The following is a 17,804-nucleotide window of genomic DNA, read 5'->3' as shown; positions in this document are numbered from 1 at the left end:
ACCGCGGCACATAAAAGTAAAAGTATCAAGGTCCACCTAATTAAAAAATAAAACTTTTCAGGAAAATTACACGTTCAGTAAATAGAATCACTCTAACTCCTAACAATAGCTGTACCTTGAATACAAAAAAGTGCTCAAAATGTTACAAAAGTCTACATATAAATAACTTCGCTTGCCTCATTCATTGTTCGGATAATGTTTTCTCTGAGCATTTGCGCTTTATTTTTCTCTTCTTCTGGAATTTTCTGTGTCCTATCCGGGTCGGGAGATTGAAACACGTCTGGGTTAGATGGGCCCTAGATGAAAAAAACACAAACGACAAAGTTAAAACCTGCAGCAGTCGTTACTTTAAAAAAAACAGGATAGGTATAGAAAAAAAAAATAAGAAAAAAATATTCTTACCTCAACAATGTGATGCTTGCCGATAACGAATTCCAGTTTCTTGGACCAAGGGTTTATAAATGACGACCACTCCGTTTCCAGACGAATGTAGTCTCCATTTTGTGTTATCATCCTGTTCAAATAAATAATTATTGTTAAAGTTAAAAAATAAGTTTACGTCGGTCAACGTAGTCTGGTTAAAACTAGTTTCCACAGCAATCTAATGGTGCTCCCACATTGGCGATAGAAAATGTTTGTAAACATTTATCAGCATTTTGGAGCACCCTTATTTGAACATTTTAAACCATAGTAGGCAGAGAAGTTCATAACTCGACGGCAAAATGTGAGGCAGTGAGGCAATAAAAGGATGACCAAAGAGTGAATACTGACCTGTAAGATTTCGATCTAGCGAGACCTCCTTCTTTTACAATAGTGTCATAGACTTGACGTAGATATATCAGGTCGTCAGGGTGATACAACATTAACGCATCTTTATCCGCTAAGTCTTGCGGCAGGTAACCAAGGTATGGCACGGATTCCGAATCAACGTACTCAATGTGACCATTAGCCGCGTGTCTTATCACAAACGGCACAGCTTTTGTTACCAACTCGTTCGGAGCTTTAAAAGTAATATTTTAATTAGACAACAGTCGTGTTGTCGAATAGACCGAATCGAATAGACATATTGCTTATTTAAAATAAATTAAAACATGGAACAACAGTATAAATAATACTGCGTTGAATAAATTTACTACGGAGTTCTATTTATTACTAGAACAGGGAAAATTATTGACGATTTTTGTAACATCGAAGTCGTACTTACTTTTGAATGCCGAAAAGAAGGGCGTAGCTTGAATGACCAGGTATATAACTTTGCCTTCTTCATCGCTAATATTCTTGAAGGTCAGTTTAAGCAAGAATGGCATAAATCCCACAACTCTTTCTTTCACTCCAAAACCAGAAGTGAGGCCTCTGTACCGTCTTATACGACAGACCATTGTCGACACCGAATTAGCTGGGAATTGTACTGAAGACAAAAAATACAATTTATACTGAAATGTAAATCTTACGTCTAAAATAATAATTTTTAAGAGAAATAATGCACACTCTGTGATATAAGCCTTAATCATTTGCAGTAAAACGTTTAGATACTAATGCTTCAAATTATTCACCTTAGCCTAGAATTGCTTACTAGATAGAGATATAATTTTGGCATTATTTTCAGACGAAGGTGTAAAAATCCAGTACGTAGTATGCAGTTTGGTTAAAGTATTTCGATAGACTGTTATTAATTTCAGCCGTAACACGGGCACGTATCGCGTGTATCCGAAGTAAGTAAATAGATAGTCTCGACAAACCATAAATTCGCTCCATGTTTGTTCAATCTAACCTCTTCAACAGCGATTACATAACACATACTAAATACATGCAATTTAATTGATAACGTTTAGATAAATATCGAAATACATATGTATAGTCATATGTTTTTTATAGATTTTTTTATATATTGTGCCAAATTGACGAGTGAATAAAATCAATGTGTTTTGAAAATCATATTTCTGTTTTTTAAACAATTAATAACTAAATAATATTGTTGAATAGTTCAATATCAAAACAAGTAAACAAATTGACTCGGCTATTGGCACCGAAATAATTAAACAATAAAAAATCTAAATTGAAGATTTATTAACTTCTAACATCAATGGCAAGCACTGATAAGACTTACTCATCTGATACTTCTTAAAAGAGCAACAAGGAGTCAATTGAATAACAATTTACTAACAATAAACCAATTGAAACAAAAATGTTGAAAGAAACCAACTACACGTTCAGAATAAAGGAATCAATTGAGTTAATTAACGCACGAATATTTGATAAAAGACAAAAATATAGATTGCAAATGAATACAGAAAAGCTGAGGTACTTACGAACCATGACGAAACTCGTCAATACGAACCTTCTTGGTCTATCAGTTGTAAAATTGAAAGAGAAATAAAAATAACCAAGTGATATGGAAATAAAAACCTATAAAAAAAGAATTTCGAATTTCAATTAAACCATAGAAGTGAAAGCTGGTTGTTAAAAATGTCATGGTAACCGACAACGAGCACTACGTAAGATTCAGGTGAAATTGAAAGTCCTTACAGTTTTAAAAATAGCTCCCTATTGTAATGATCTAACTTTTTCAAGAAAATCAAGCGGGGTTTGTTTGGGGAAAATTTTGCCAAACGTGAGTCCGGGTCCGGACTTAGATGATTGTAGCTTTTACTTTCGTATGAAGATTATGTATTAGTTGAATGAGTTCAGAAAAAGATTGTAGACGGTAATATTTTACACCAAATTTTTCCTCCTACATGTTTTATTTGACATTCATTGTCATTCAAATCTACTGAAGTAAGAGAGGAAAATGCTGGGAAATCATTATATAATAACTTTCAAGATTTACCGAATTTTTTGACGATTATACCATGCAATATGTTTTCTTGGGTCGTAAATGGGAGCTACATCTTAAAACTGTTACAATTGTATGTTTTAACTACAAGGAGACGAAAGTAAACAGCGCCAGCATTCACTTTGTCCATCCATGTGCCAATCATTCAATGTAAAATCTAGAAACATATCAATTACTTAAACAAAAACAACCAAAAACAAGCTCGATATTGTGCAGTAAACACAAGAGCACAAATACGCCTAACGCGTGAGAATACTAGCTTACGTCTTATAAGCAATATTTAACTAGGGAGAAAGGTATACAAGAAGAGAAAATATACCGTTGTCCCTAATAAATGTAAGAAAAACATTATATCACAAAATGGTCGTAAAACAGTGAATTGGCACAATAGATTTAGGTAATTCAATTTACCTTTTTCTTGCGTACCATTATCAATTTTCGGGACTGCCAAACCATTGGTGATTTGCGACGCAAAAGTGTTGCGGTCCTGTAAAAAAATTGATATTGTACATTCCTATCTTGCAATCATATGACAATACAGCCTGTAGTTCATTCAAATAAATCCTAGTACTGATTTGTGCATGTTCAAGTATGTTTATTGGCTGTACAAATTCTTGATAATATTGTAAAGTTCGCATACACTTTAATTTTACACAATAGTGGACTTACCCTTGGGTGTACGAAGTCGATGAACGATCGGCCAATCCACATATCTTTAGGGAAGCCAAGAGTAGTAGTGAGAGACGACGTAGCGTACATGACCACGCCATCATGCATCGATATCACGCATGAAAATCCGTCCTGTAAACGAGAATGTTCTCGATTATCTTGAAGATAAATTCATTCTAATTTAATCAAAAATTAATATGAAAGTGGAAGATTGTAAGTACATCGTGGTTACTGGTGCCTTCAGATGCCGTTATAAGGCAAGAAACATCGAGCTCGTTCATGACGAGGTGGCATCTAAGTGTTCGCTACGTAATGCAATGCCCCAGTTCTAAGCGACCTAGCTACGACTGTGACCGTACAGAAATAGCAAACACGAGGACCTAAAAAGTACATCCTTGAAACAAAAGTCTCAAAGTATACCCCGTTATAAAAACGTTAGAACAAACAATTCCGTTGAAACAACAGCTCGCTTCACAATGAAACTCGTGCGCCGCAATGTTGCAATCTTAAAAACATGGTTTTACAACTAAACTTCGTGAAAGCATATTAAAAAAGCATGGATTTCTCGTGAAAGGTGTATTGCCGATCGTCAAAACTTCTAAGTTTTCATATTTGCCCTACGTTCAACGTGTCCCCACGAGCAATACTACCCACGTCATCGTAAAATCACAAAAGCGTGCCGCACGTTTTATCATATTTAATGCGTGGGAGATTCCTTAAACCTCTTTCTTCCCCACGGGCGCACTAATTTCTTGATTCATTTTCAGATTTTAATTTTGTCGTCAACCATCAACTGAGAGTTTGTTTGAATTCGAGTCAGGACAGTCATTGTAAATTCAAAAAAGGATGATATCTACTGTAGGTAAAAAACACTGTTTTCACTGCGTGCACAAGTCGCTACGACAGCCTGATATAACGCTTATGTGTAGGTAGGTATGTATCTCATATTTATTTGAAAACACAAAATATGCCGCGAAAATAAGGTTATTTTTCAAAATTGTATGGCTTAACCGATAGTAACGTGTAACTAGCCTAAGTATTGAACTTTCGGAGTAGGAAAAAAAGGAATAATTCCAATCTATTTTAATTAGAAAAAGGATGTAAGTTTCATACCTTGCAACGTAACTGTTCAGAGTTTTCACAACGCATCTCGAAGCGGCCAATCTCCTGGTACCGCTTACTTTGCACCTTAGAATAGCAAATGATTTTATTCATTATTATTAAACTTCCGAATGTCGTTGTAACGTCATAAAGACAAAGAGTAGCATCGCCGACTTTTTTTTAAATATTCGTTCAACGGAATAAAGAAAGAAGAGCGGAGACGCTGTAAGGCAGGTAGGACAGGCGCCTGCTTCTAAAGGCGGATTCGACCAAACCTGTCTTTATACAGGAATAACTATACTAGGAACAATTTATTCCACGATTTTATCCTCGAATAAATCAACAGTCGTTTTTCCATGCAATCTAACGTATAGCAATACTTGGATTTGTTACGCGCGAAAAGTGGAGTGAATGTAAACATGATGTGAACGAATGTAACACCCGGCAAAAGAACGTTGTCCAACAAACAGGAGAGTGCAGAAGCATAGTCATCTCGACTTTAATTTGTCGTATTACTACAGCATGAAAAAGTAACTGTCAATGTCAATAGTGTTAATGTCAAAGCAGTTTGAAAACAAACAAAGTTTATAGTTTTGCAGAAGACCAAAAAGCAAAAGTTTTGCTTGTCGGTTCGCTTTAGTTCATGTAGTAATTTCGAGGTTTGCAAATGTATTTGAGTCTAAATAATAACATATAAAATGAGTGAAGTTATGCGTAAACTTAGTCCCAATTGGCTGCCGTCTGAAAAAGAACTTTTAATAAGCCTAGTAGAATTACACATAAAAATAATCGAAAATAAAAAAACGGATGGTGTTACCGTGAAATCCAAACTGGCTCAATGGCAAATTATTTCTGACCAGTACAACAGCCGTACAACCATAGACATAATATTAGTAAACAGGACTGCGCATATAAACCCAAAAAACGAGCCGAGTGAAACAGTTAGTACGGAGGCTGTCTGTCCCTTTCTAATAGGGTGACTATGAGATTAAGCTATGTGAGACAAATCCGAATTTGCTAAGATTATTAAACACAGATTGGTATTGAAGTTTTAACTTACGCAGTTTGTGACCTTAAGATACTAATAAAGGCTTTTAATAATTAGCGGGAATTAGCAGTATAAAAGCAGGAAGATTCGAAGTGAAGACTGTTTTTTTTGTATTTCTACTTCATATATAGACTGCTGAGCCATTTATGTCGCCTTTTTTCTTTTTTTGGGAAGCTATAACAATAGTACAACAGTTTTAAAATCCATCACCCATATTTTGACTCGTTACAAGAATTCATGGGCACCCTAGTTGTTTGGTTTACGAAAATGTTATTATTAGCTTACCTGTGGAACGATATATTGCAACCACCATAGGATTCACTTTTACAAGTATAAACGCAACACTTTTTCACCATTTAAATAGTTTAAATTGATTTAATACAAAAAATACAAACAAAATTTTAAATGCTGATTACGCGCCAAGAATGTTCAGGGTTACCGCTAGAAAAAAAAAAAAACAAAATAAAAATTTATGTTGTTTATGTTTTAATAATAAATACGAATAAATTAATGCGATTGTTATTAATATGTTGACTTACAATTGTTAAAATAAGATAAAAATTTTATGTGATTCAATTGTTTTTTGGGAAGACAAAACTTTTGATCACAACATTTTTTTATGCTGGCAAGGTGTTAGAAAGAGACAAACAGCCTCCGTTCGAACTATCCCTCTCGGCTCGGATTTGCCTCTGTGTATTATGCAACCAATTTAGTACCTTATTGCGTTAGAATAGAGTTCATTTTCGTAAATATATATTTTGAGCGTGCGCAATCTTGTTTAGTAATATTATATCTATGCGTACAACCCACTGTTCTCGGTCAGGCGAAAATTTGAGAGCATGAAAGAGGTGGCAAGAAAGGATGCAGCCATAAACAAGAAGCGTTTGATCCAAACAGGTTAGTATTGTAATATTACGTCGGCGGCATATAATGTAGCTTAAATGCCTACTTCAATATAAAATAATGCCTAACATTTTTCCTATTCACCATCATTCTTTACTTTTGTACAAATATTTTTATATCAGGTGGTGGATCATCAATGCCGCCTAAAAAGGAGGATCTCTCTTAATATCTACCAGTGCCATTGGGTTATGATAATGACTCCAGTGTTCCGGCGGTGCAAGAACAAGGGGGTATGGTTGAGATGACAATGGAACATTCCCCGGAAGCAACAGCAGAGATAGAATTTATAGGTCAGTTTTACCTTTACAATTTTCACTGAGATAAAGTTTGGACTGTGCGTTGATATCTCCTGAAATATGTTTTCCATATGCCATAATTTTAAACTTTATGCTTTTACAGATACTGTGATGCCTCCAGCATTTGATATAAAAGGCCACACAAGTGACACAGACGTTGTATTAGAAAATTAGTTTCAAAGGTAATAAACATATTTTTAAATAAAAAGAAACGATATGCCCGACTGATTGGACTATCACATAGAATACAGCCCCAATCCGTGGACCACTTGTGACTTGAAAAATTAAACTAAAATAGAACTATATATGTCAAGTTATATCCTTACACTATTTCTGTGTCTAATTTTAAGTTTGTGGTATGTTTTTGGTTGTGCAATAAAAATTATTTTCTTTCTTTCTTACTAATTGAATTATTTTACAATTATAGGACTGGGGAGATTACACACCTCGGATGTTGAGGACTCCTATGTCCCAGCCCCTGAAGAATTCAGTCCCTACAGAGAATCCAAACCCCTATCGGCCATGGGTTTCTATGAGAAGACCAACCCACACAAGCACATCACTACAATCTTCATTACAACAACTACATATGAAAAAAATTGAAGCTTCAGATCTTCAGACAAAGCTTGCCATGGAAGAGATGGAAAGATCAAAGGTTCTCCATGAAATAGATATGCAAATAAAAAAGGAAATATTAAAACTGATATTTTATTGATGAAGCGAAGAAAAATAGTGGCTATTAGAAATAGAAAATAAGTTTTAATTAATTTAATAATGGTGCTAATTTTTAATATTTCCTTTTTTACTTGAATACCTATGTCATTGAACCTTTTCATTTCTTCTACATGAATATGTCACCACAATGTACCTGAGTACCATAATTATAAAGTATTAATAAATTCTAAAAACTATATTCTGTTTTAAGTTCTTTTATTTTACACCAAACTAGAAAAATAATTAGCTATAATGGCATTCCGGGCTTCATGCCGTTGCACAGGCCCACCTGAAACAGCTTGAGACATTTGGCATTCATTGATTTTGTTCCCAAGGGGCTAAAATTTACTCTTGTTTGGTCGAATCCGCCCTAAGACAAATACGTACAGTATATGCGTGATAAAACTTTCAGTTACGAGTGGACTAACGAGGCGACCGAGTTCTTTCAGACATCTGTCAACGATTCTTGGTTTCACCAAAAATGGGCGGGTATAAGAGCGGACATAGTAACGTTCCTCGTCCCCTAAACGCCCGCATTTTGGCGACTCTATTTTCTTAAGATTTGCCGTTAGGACACCTCCGCTCATAATTGTGTTCCCCGTGCAGTTAAATCCATGTTTGGAGCGGGGGAGAGGGGTAGATTTAGTAAAGTCTTTCGTTAATAAAGGATAATCCACGCTACACCTTGTTGCTACCGGACCGTGCCCCGGCATCTCACTAATGTTACCTATGCCAAGAACGAAAGAGATCCAATCACAGCGTATTTTAAAACTCCAGCACGCCTTTTATACAACATATTGCCGGAGCAGTGAAATCATCCAAATTAAAAAAAATCACGCCTGCAATGGGTTTTATTTGTGCGTAAATTCTGTACTTCCGGTAAAATAGTCAAAGGTATTCTAAATACATCTTTTGTACCATGAACTAGGCTAAACCCTCCCTGATGATGATTTTGATAATCTGTTTCTGATTGAGACTTACCGAGCAATACGTAGCTTGTAGAGGACGGCCTGTGACAAAGTTGGCTGCAGGGTTAACCTGAGATATGTTGCACGTAACCACCTAAAACAAAATTGCATCTGTTTACTAAGCAAAATATACCGCACAACATATTTATGCCCCAAAACAATTAAATAAACCGATATTTTACTACAATCAGAATGATAAGTACTATTATCCTCACCATTTTGCTCTGAACTGACCAAACTCTGGCATTAAAACTGTATTGTGACCAAAACGCGAAGTTATTATTGGCAATCTTAAAGGAATGTCGTCATTGACAATCAACGTCAACGATTAGTGGCGTCGGTTTGTTGTAATGCGTAACGAGACATGAGAGGGGCGACGTCACGTTGCTAGACACGCGGCTAGTGTAACTCATGTGCAGCTCGAGTCAATTATAGTGCACGGTCTCCGCGGAGAACGGCAGCGGCACATTGTTTACAAGTGAGCACGTACCTCATCGTTGAGCGTGCCCAGCTCCGGGGCACATATGTCCATGTCCTCCACTCCCTTCTCCGACTGCGCATGCGCAGGGGGCAGCGACGGGATAACTGCACAACAGAAAATCAGACGGAAGATAAAAATGCACCTACGTGTTAAAGGACATTTTATCATGATCTGAAAAAAAAGACAACAGCACCACAACGAAAACTTTCGAATAATACTCATATAAAATGAATAAATTGTACATGTACATACCATGCATCCCCGGTATCACACTATTACCCTGTCTATACTTTACCTCACAATTTATTTATGTATGGCCACTGATCACAGTGAGTTACAAATCCGGGTTGATGTAGAACCTATAGAATATTTAGGGGGGAAACGTATTAAACAACTGACACGAAGTTTGGAATAGCCCATCGCCTTGGCCTTCTGTAACGATAATTAATAAATCGATTTAATACAACTTCTGTACCGAACTAGGTAGAAACTGCATTACGTTTTTATGTATATTAAAACAATATTGGTTAGTCACTAATAAATAAAAACTATTTTAAGTTATAAGGGAAGACCGCGGCGATTTTCATTGGATTGGATGTAAGCAAACATGTAAAGCATCTCAAAATAAATATAAACGTGTTTATGGCAGAGATAACACATAAGCAGGAAATGCTATCTTTAATTTTGCACTAAAACATTGTTGAATTTAATTTATTTTGCGCACTAGAAGCGGTTCCAACAATTCGGACAGTTAATTTTGGTTTGTTTAAACCTCACAGTAGTAATAACAGTAACAACATATATTACTTATAGAAACGCGAAGTTGTTTTGTCGCCTAAGCATGTCTATCAAATTTTTAACACATTTTGCGATGGTTACAGTTCATCTACTCGCATTTTTGTCCAACTGTAGCTTGTACCCATTGTAAAATAAATTTGGGTGCAGCAATTCAATCAAACGTGCAATAATTGGTATTCCATCAAATGGTAATAATATCATATAATAAATTGATAAAGGAAAATATTGAAGCAACGCGCAAAACGCGACAAATACATGTTCTGGTTCTTACGCAAATAAAGCTAAACATATAAATATGCAACGACATGGAAGAGCATTGTGCAAAATTTAATAAATAATCAATAATAAATAAACTATTCTAAAATCACAAGAAGAAGTTCAGTTTACTTCCGATTGTTTCGTTTCTAGTCCGAACTAAATGTTAAATGTTAGTCAAAAGTATTCAACATCACTAATTTACATAAATAAAAAATCTTTAAATCTACACTAATATTCATAAGATCTAAGATATGTAGTAACTATGGAATTGCTGAACCGATTTCGATAAATTTGAAACTTTTGTTCACATTTGTTTCCACAGAAATACGCTACATATGCGTATGACGTTTTTCGAAGACAGACGTATTTTTTGAAGCAAACCCGATTTTCTTCTTGGAACCAATAGGCATCCAAACCTATACCCTATTTCGCTGAGCCGTGAGCCAAAAGGTAAACAAACCATAAAAACTGTTCTTTATATGTCGCGATTGAAGGAGTGAACATATTTTATAAAAATAACTATGGAAGTAATACACTGACAACATTAGAAATGATAGTTTAGAACAATGTTTGTAGAACTTATGTAATGCTTTCAGACTTATTTGAAATCAAATATTATAAATGTCTCAAATTATTTTCTTAATTTTAATTAAATATGTATTAAGTCGTTCACATGTAGAAGAACCTAAAAGACTTGATTGTCAAACATGGAACGCATTTTAATACTACTAAATTGTAGACCATAGATACTGCGGACATTTTACATTAAAATGTGACGTTCTGTCATCGGTCGAGTTATAGCGGCCATCTTTAAAAGTTTTGTTCTTTGTTTATCTTTTGGCTCACGGCTCGGAATAGGGTATAGTCAGCATTCGAAAAGCAGTCAGTGGTCCAGATCTACCAACATCACATCATAAAAGTTATTGATTAAGAAGACTTCATGTATCATCACATCATGTAGACAGTGAGGTTAGGGATACAATGAATTGACTGTAAAACTTGTAAAGGAAATTTATAATAAACTAGCTTTCGCCTGCGGTTTCACCCGCGCTCCGAGGGAAGTTCTTTCCACTTAATGACTATACTAAATGTTGGTAAACCTGGACCTACATTTCTAAGTGCAACCATACTTAAAAATCGTCATTAAATGCAAACATTTTGCCAGGTTCGAACTGAACTAATCGTCAATTATTATAACAGTGTTACAACTTTTTACAATATGTCTGAAATTCGGGTTCACTTAGTACCAAAACAAAGACTAAAAAAACAAAGAAGGATTTAAAGAGAGTTCAATATTGTATGAAATCGGAATGGTTAGAAGTGTAGCAAACTGATAAGCAAAAGCAACTTCCCATACCGCGCCGTACGGGCAATGAACTATTCTATAAAAGTTAGATTGTTAAAGCAATTATTCTAAAGTACACATTAAATAAAATTTGTTCATAAAAACATTACCCTCTTTCGTCATTCGGGTAATAATAAAGGCACGTCTTAGATTTTGCAGCATTTCTCTGCACTTATTGATCGATGATAATACCTAGAGTGGTATCACTACATCCATGGTATATCAATACATATAAAATGGTAAAACAATGCACTTAGTACGGAATTCATGAACAGATAGCAGAAACAAAACTTATAATTTATACATAGTGTTGAAAAGCCATGTAACGTTCATATTATCTGGTTCAATAATAGAAATGCGAGAGGGCAGCTTCGATCCTAGGTGAAACAAAAAATAAGCTCAATGTATGTTGAGAAAAAGCACTGATCGTGTCATAAAACTGAAGCGATACTAGAGAATAGAACATAATAATATGAAAGAACATTAGTCATAAATCTCTGTAGAAGCGGTACCCACCATCTAGCTGCTCTTCTTTGGGTGCATCAAAAGTTGGGGTCGGTTCAGGCGCCCTGGCCTCTTCCACCACTACATCAGGTACCAAAGTCTCAATCTGAGGTAGCAGCTTCTTTTTCTTTGGATCTTTGTCCTTTTTGGGCGGTTGCCCCAAGTTGTTGCTAATAGAAAAAAATGAATCATTAGCTTATGTGTAAGATATGATAAACATACATAATCCGTAACACAGCTTCTATTGCCGTTGGTTAGCTAGCCTCGGGCTGGCATAGTCAAAGAACTTTATGACGCAAACAGGTATAGTTGCTAAGTGTTTGATATTCACATGTTAAGAAGAAAATATGAATGTTCGATGTATAAGCTAAAAAATAGATACTAACAAAATCATAAGAATATAGGCATAACCAACCTGCTTCCAGAAGTGGAAGGTTTCCCGCCATAGCCACTGCTGCCGCTTGAATTGCTTCCAGAATGGGTTGACTTCGAACTATGACTGTAAAAATGTTTACAATGAGTACGAGTTATATTATAATTACGAAAAGAATACATCCTAAAATAAAAAGAAAGTGTCTCAGATCCGTTTCCATACGAGTCCAGTCGACAAGTGAGAAACCAACACTGAATTGTTACGAAAGGTCACGATTCGAGACCAACATTTCTTAGGAAAAAAATTGTTTTCTTTTGAAAATTAACCCTTCAGAATTATGACGTTGGCGGAATCCTTTAAAGGTACGGATTTTATGCAGATTTTTAACAAAAGACTTGCTCCACCCAGAAAGCTTTTAACACAATGTTAAGGTTTATTTTTAGGGTTTCCATTTCTTAATCAAGAAGGGAGTATTTTTTATTTCAAACTCGTGGAAATTTCTCGTTAACTTAGTGCTTACGCGAAGAACCCTATTTCAAGTCTTTAAACCTAATGTAGCAACTAAAAGTATTGAATTGTTTCTCAAAAATGGGAAACAGTAAATCGAGTAGCTTGGTTTATCATCGTTCCAAAACTCCGATCTATGTATATCTACACTATAATAAAATAATGAGGAAAGTCTTAAGATAAACGCGGAAGAATCTGGAAGTATATATACATAGAACGCATAATGAGGAAACAAAAACATTTTTTGTTCGTTTGTATAGACTCCGAAACTACTGAACCATTTAGACAATGACCATTTCGGAAGTACACCCCATAAAACAAAAAAGAATAGTTGAAATCCGTAAGTATTATCTTGAGAGGCAAATAAATCGGAAATTACTGTCAAAAAATCAACCAAGTAAAGTTTCCTGCTCTAGTTCCATTTTATTTGTCATCTGCGCAAATTGTTTTCCTTCTACGGGTTTCAGTTTAATGCTTATCACTACGGCGGATAAATATGGAATATGGAAAAAAATATGGAGTATAAAATAACAATACATTTCATAATTAAACATACAACAAAATAATTACTATGAATAGTTTAATTAAATTACATAAGCCAATTAATAATATGAAATTGGTTGCAATGCACAACAAGGTACTTCTTTAAATTATCAAAATTAAAACTCCGACGATTTGGTCTGAATACTATTATAGTAATCTGTGCCTATATCTTATATTGTCTGAATGATATCTCCACGTCGCATGACGTGACGGGTGTATACATAAAGATGCATAATTCGGTAATTGTGTAAGTCACTTTATATTGCCCTAAAAACTTACGCACAGAATTTAGATATTTTTTTAAGCTATCAAAGAATGCAATCCCTACTAATATTATAAATGGGAAAGTAACTCTGTCTGTCTGTCTCGCTTTCATGTCTAAACCACTAAACTAATTTTAATAAAATTTGGTACAGAGATAGAGTTGACCCTGAGAAAGAACATAGGATACTCTTTATTTACATAGATATGAACATATTTACAATACATATCAAAAACTATGCTAGTGATAGTAGTGATAGTGTGATAGTTTTTATCCCGGACTTTTGGAGAATTCTCTGGGAAACGCGATATAATCGAACTCTATGCGGGCGAAGCCGCGGGCGGAAGCTAGTAATAAAGAAAATTCGAAAGGTCCCCATGTTTCCCCTGTATGCAAAGAAAAATATTCAAGGTGAAAGGTAAAAACTATGTTGCGTTTTTAGTGATTTCCAGCAAAACGGGAAGTTTCATCATAATAATATCTTCGGTAAAATTGTAGATTATAAAATTATCTTTGAACTAATATAATACTGTTTTTCCTATGAGCCACTGTTTCGGAGATATAAGGATTCAAAAATCACAACGGTGGTTCCTGGGCTATCAGTGGCCAGTCTTGAAATTGGTATCAAACGATAGCTCTAGTAATAAGGAATAACTTTTACAATGGGCGTACAAGTTTAAAAAAGTGTTATCTGCATTCAAATTCAAAATTATTTATTTATGTTTGTACATAATATCTTAATTAGGTCTTACATTTTAATTATTCTAGGTAAATAACATTTCGGTGCCTGTATAGAAATGAATTTGTACCACAGGCTCCTGTTATGGCTGTATGGCTCCTGCTGTTTTTAATAAAATTCATAATCAAATGAAAAAACCTGCCATTGATGAAATTTAAAAACTGTTTCACAAAATTTCTCATAGACAAGTGTTATTATTCTGTTCAAGATTTCCTAGATGATACAGTTCAATAATTTGCCTTAGAACTTATAACCAATTTTGTATAGTTATTATTGTATTTGCATGCCAACAAGGCAGAATGTACACGGATCTTACTATGTTATTTACCATCCTATTTTGTATGTGCCTGCATTCTAAGCAAATAAAGAACTATTCTTATATCATGTCATTAATTAAAATCAACAACATTTTAAACAAGGCAAAACACCTCACAGATGGAACTTCAACAGTAGTTGCACTATGTTTAACTGCAATGTAAATGTCTATGTAGTACAATATATATATGCTATACATTGTATATATGCTGGTACTGATGCGCCATAAACGCAGTTATTTTGACAACCAACCTAGGATACCTATCGAATTCCTAGAGTGACGCGCGATTCGGCGGATTTTTTTCCGTAGTCGGGATAAACGCTATATAAAATAAGCAGTTTGACAGGTAATTTGACAAAATTCAATATAACAAGTGCTGTGTCTTTACGAACAAGTGCTATTCTTAATATGCCAATTCTATGTGTTGCATTATATAAGTATCATTTTCGTTTGGCACAAACTTGTAAACAAAAGTGAATCACGTTTAGTTATGATTGATTGATTCTTGTTTTTCATATCGACTGCAAGCAAGCAATACCTCCTATCTGACTCCAGGTGGATTTTAAAGGGGAACAATAAAACTTAATAAAATCCTTATTCCGAGGTAGGTATAATGAGATACTGAAAATCCAAGTTTTCTTTTTTTACGCATAGTATTGATTAATAAAGTTTTTTGTTTTTATTTTGAATCTAAAGGTAGTTTATGGTAGATACAAGTTTTTTGAAACAAAAATGTCAGATAGGAGGTATTGCTTGCTTGCAGTCGATATGCAATGTGTAGTACACTGATTATTGTGAGCTTTCAATGTGAATTTTTTGAGAATGATATCAAAATCGAGGTATTTACATGTACTTGTACAAAATAATATAACACTGCACAATTCAAAATGATGACCTGGATATCACAAATACTGTTTAATCTTTAGGTGGATTTGAGTAAAACAATACTAGATCACTTACCAACACCTATTTACTTTAAACACAATATGTGACAGCCAGTGAAACAACATACCAAGGTACTCAATTCTACACATATGAGATATTTTCTGTATGTTCAACTTACCTTCTCCTGGATTGACTGTTGCTGCAGCTGTTTGAGTAGGCAGAATCTGATATCTTCGCATTGTTCTCTGAATCGTCTAAGTTGTCCATTTTGCATTTATGTGTGTTACTGTTAAAAAAAATACATATGTTAGTTTTTAAGCATTGGGTACTTATTGCCAGCTTTGGTATTTAAAAACAATAACAATGATAATGTAATTCACAAAAAAGTTTGTATGTTATCACACTCGCATTGCAACTATACAGCATATTGAGCAGAAAACGTTTTTCATTTGCATGAGCCACACATAATTGACACAACATATTTGTACACACAAAACATTATTGGAAAATAAATTTTAAAAAAAGCAAAAATTACACAGCAGTTTTATCAGTTTTTATATGGTTCCAAAGAAAGGAGAGAGAACAAGATATTGACTTCGAAGTGTAAAAGTCTGAAGATACCGTTTAAGCCAGCTTTCATAAAATACTAACCCACGATATAATGTCATACACTGTTTAAGACGGTGACTTTCATAACATTTGTAAAGCCTGGTAACAATTACAATGTAGTGCACAAGAATTTGGTTTTGACCTTGCCGGTTAGTTCTATGTATAAGTGACAAGGTGTTTGTTTTACAAGTGCCCTTAGGAAGTTTCTTAGGAATCCCTTCTTTAATTGTACGAGCAATCATAAACAGGATTATCATCATCTGTCTACAGTTTTCCCTATTATGTTGGGATCTGCTTACAGTCTAACCAGATGCAGCTGAGAACCAGTGCTTTTATATACAGAATTATCATAAAGAAACTTATGTAGGTATTCGCACATCCAAAAAGTTAAAGCCAACTTATTACTCAAACTTATTTATAAAATACTAGCTTTTGCCCGCGGCTTCGCTCCCGTCAACTGACTTCTCTACTTTACCCTATTTTGTTTCATAAGAACCTTCTCCTGACAATAACAAACACAACAAAAAAAGAATTAGTCAAATTGGTCCAGGCGTTGTTGCGCTTACCAACACATTTTTCGATTCATTTTTATATTATAGATTATCATAAAGAAACTAATGTAGGTATTTGCACATCCAAAAAATTAAAGCCAACTTATTACTCAAAACTTATTTATAAAATATTCGCTGAAATACTCTAACTTGATTGTTGGGTTCTACAAGATCTTTGCAAAAAAGAAAATTTTGAAGAAAGAATTCTGAGTATTATAACTTTGTACCAACTTGAAATTTAATTTCAACAAAATGAACAAAATATGTTGAAAATGCAGTTAGGCAGAAAAAGAATGACAAATGCACTAGTTATGTACTATTACTTGCGTTTGCATTCGCTTAACAGTAAGAATATAAAGGTTAGCTAGGTACCAATAGCTACATGTTCAATATCTAACTATGAGAAGGTAGTAAGTACGCAAATCAAATACTTTTTAAAGCCATGTCATACAGCTTAAACAGTAAAACATAGCATTTTCTTATCAATATTTTACGTGTATAACAAATTATCAAAATAAAATATATCTTACGGATGTTACACCAAATCCAAAAGTCCAGTCAACTTAATTTCAAAGTAAATGTTCTTTTTCACTAGTGTAAGTTTGTAGTAACTTTGCACCTAAAAATGTTACAAATCACAAAACACTTATAATTTTCATAAATAAGCTTGTATTGATCATTGAATAAGTTTAATAGCAAATCGAAGAACAAACAATCGTACGAGTAGCTGTTTTGAGTAACTTCACTTCACAAAAACGGTTAGCGATGACCGACGTAGTTCAGTTGGTAGTGGTAATAGTGATGTCCAAACCGAAACGTGAGATTGGACGATTACTGTAAATTACAGTAATCGAATGATTTCTGGAAATTACAGTAATCGAATCAAGCCGCATCAAATAACGAAACTAGATTAATATATTGGAATAAAGTTTTCAATAAAGTGAATGTTGCATTTATTTGTGAACGTAGCCCAATTTTTTGACATTTTAAAAACATATTACTATAGTTCGGCCATTCAGAGAATGCGTTCCTGACACGTCGCGATTGAACTGACGACGTAACTTTGCAATGGCGTTGCAGTTACGATAAAAATATTTTTGC

The 17,804-nt window shown here is 34.4% G+C and overlaps 1 protein-coding gene and 1 pseudogene across 13 annotated transcripts in view; one reads left to right on the top strand and one right to left on the bottom strand.

Moving 5' to 3' along the window:
- The window catches only part of LOC124644749 (period circadian protein-like), a 32,109-nt gene extending 14,608 nt beyond the window's left edge, over positions 1 to 17,501 (bottom strand). For 7 of the 13 annotated variants that reach the window (XM_047184258.1, XM_047184268.1, XM_047184271.1 and 4 more), the window contains exons 1-13: positions 17,234 to 17,500; positions 15,722 to 15,829; positions 12,334 to 12,417; positions 11,931 to 12,088; positions 9,023 to 9,117; positions 8,546 to 8,626; positions 4,616 to 4,690; positions 3,503 to 3,634; positions 3,245 to 3,320; positions 1,205 to 1,408; positions 772 to 1,000; positions 403 to 514; positions 177 to 296 (exon numbers count right to left, since the gene is read on the bottom strand). In XM_047184258.1, coding sequence (XP_047040214.1) covers positions 177 to 296; positions 403 to 514; positions 772 to 1,000; positions 1,205 to 1,408; positions 3,245 to 3,320; positions 3,503 to 3,634; positions 4,616 to 4,690; positions 8,546 to 8,626; positions 9,023 to 9,117; positions 11,931 to 12,088; positions 12,334 to 12,417; positions 15,722 to 15,810 — 1,455 coding nt within the window. In that variant the 5' untranslated portion in view covers positions 15,811 to 15,829; positions 17,234 to 17,500. Of the gene's footprint in view, positions 1 to 176; positions 297 to 402; positions 515 to 771; positions 1,001 to 1,204; positions 1,409 to 3,244; positions 3,321 to 3,502; positions 3,635 to 4,615; positions 4,691 to 8,545; positions 8,627 to 9,022; positions 9,446 to 11,930; positions 12,089 to 12,333; positions 12,418 to 15,721; positions 15,830 to 17,233 lie in introns of those variants that run through there. The other 6 variants (XM_047184270.1, XM_047184260.1, XM_047184262.1 and 3 more) reach the window with 5 other exon arrangements.
- LOC124644753 lies at positions 5,302 to 7,606 on the top strand (annotated as a pseudogene).
- Positions 17,502 to 17,804: the final 303 nt, after the last annotated feature.

The sequence above is a fragment of the Helicoverpa zea genome, chromosome 31 (genome assembly GCF_022581195.2).
Source record: "Helicoverpa zea isolate HzStark_Cry1AcR chromosome 31, ilHelZeax1.1, whole genome shotgun sequence".
NCBI lineage: Eukaryota > Metazoa > Arthropoda > Insecta > Lepidoptera > Noctuidae > Helicoverpa > Helicoverpa zea.
This window is presented reverse-complemented; position numbering and strand designations above follow the sequence as displayed.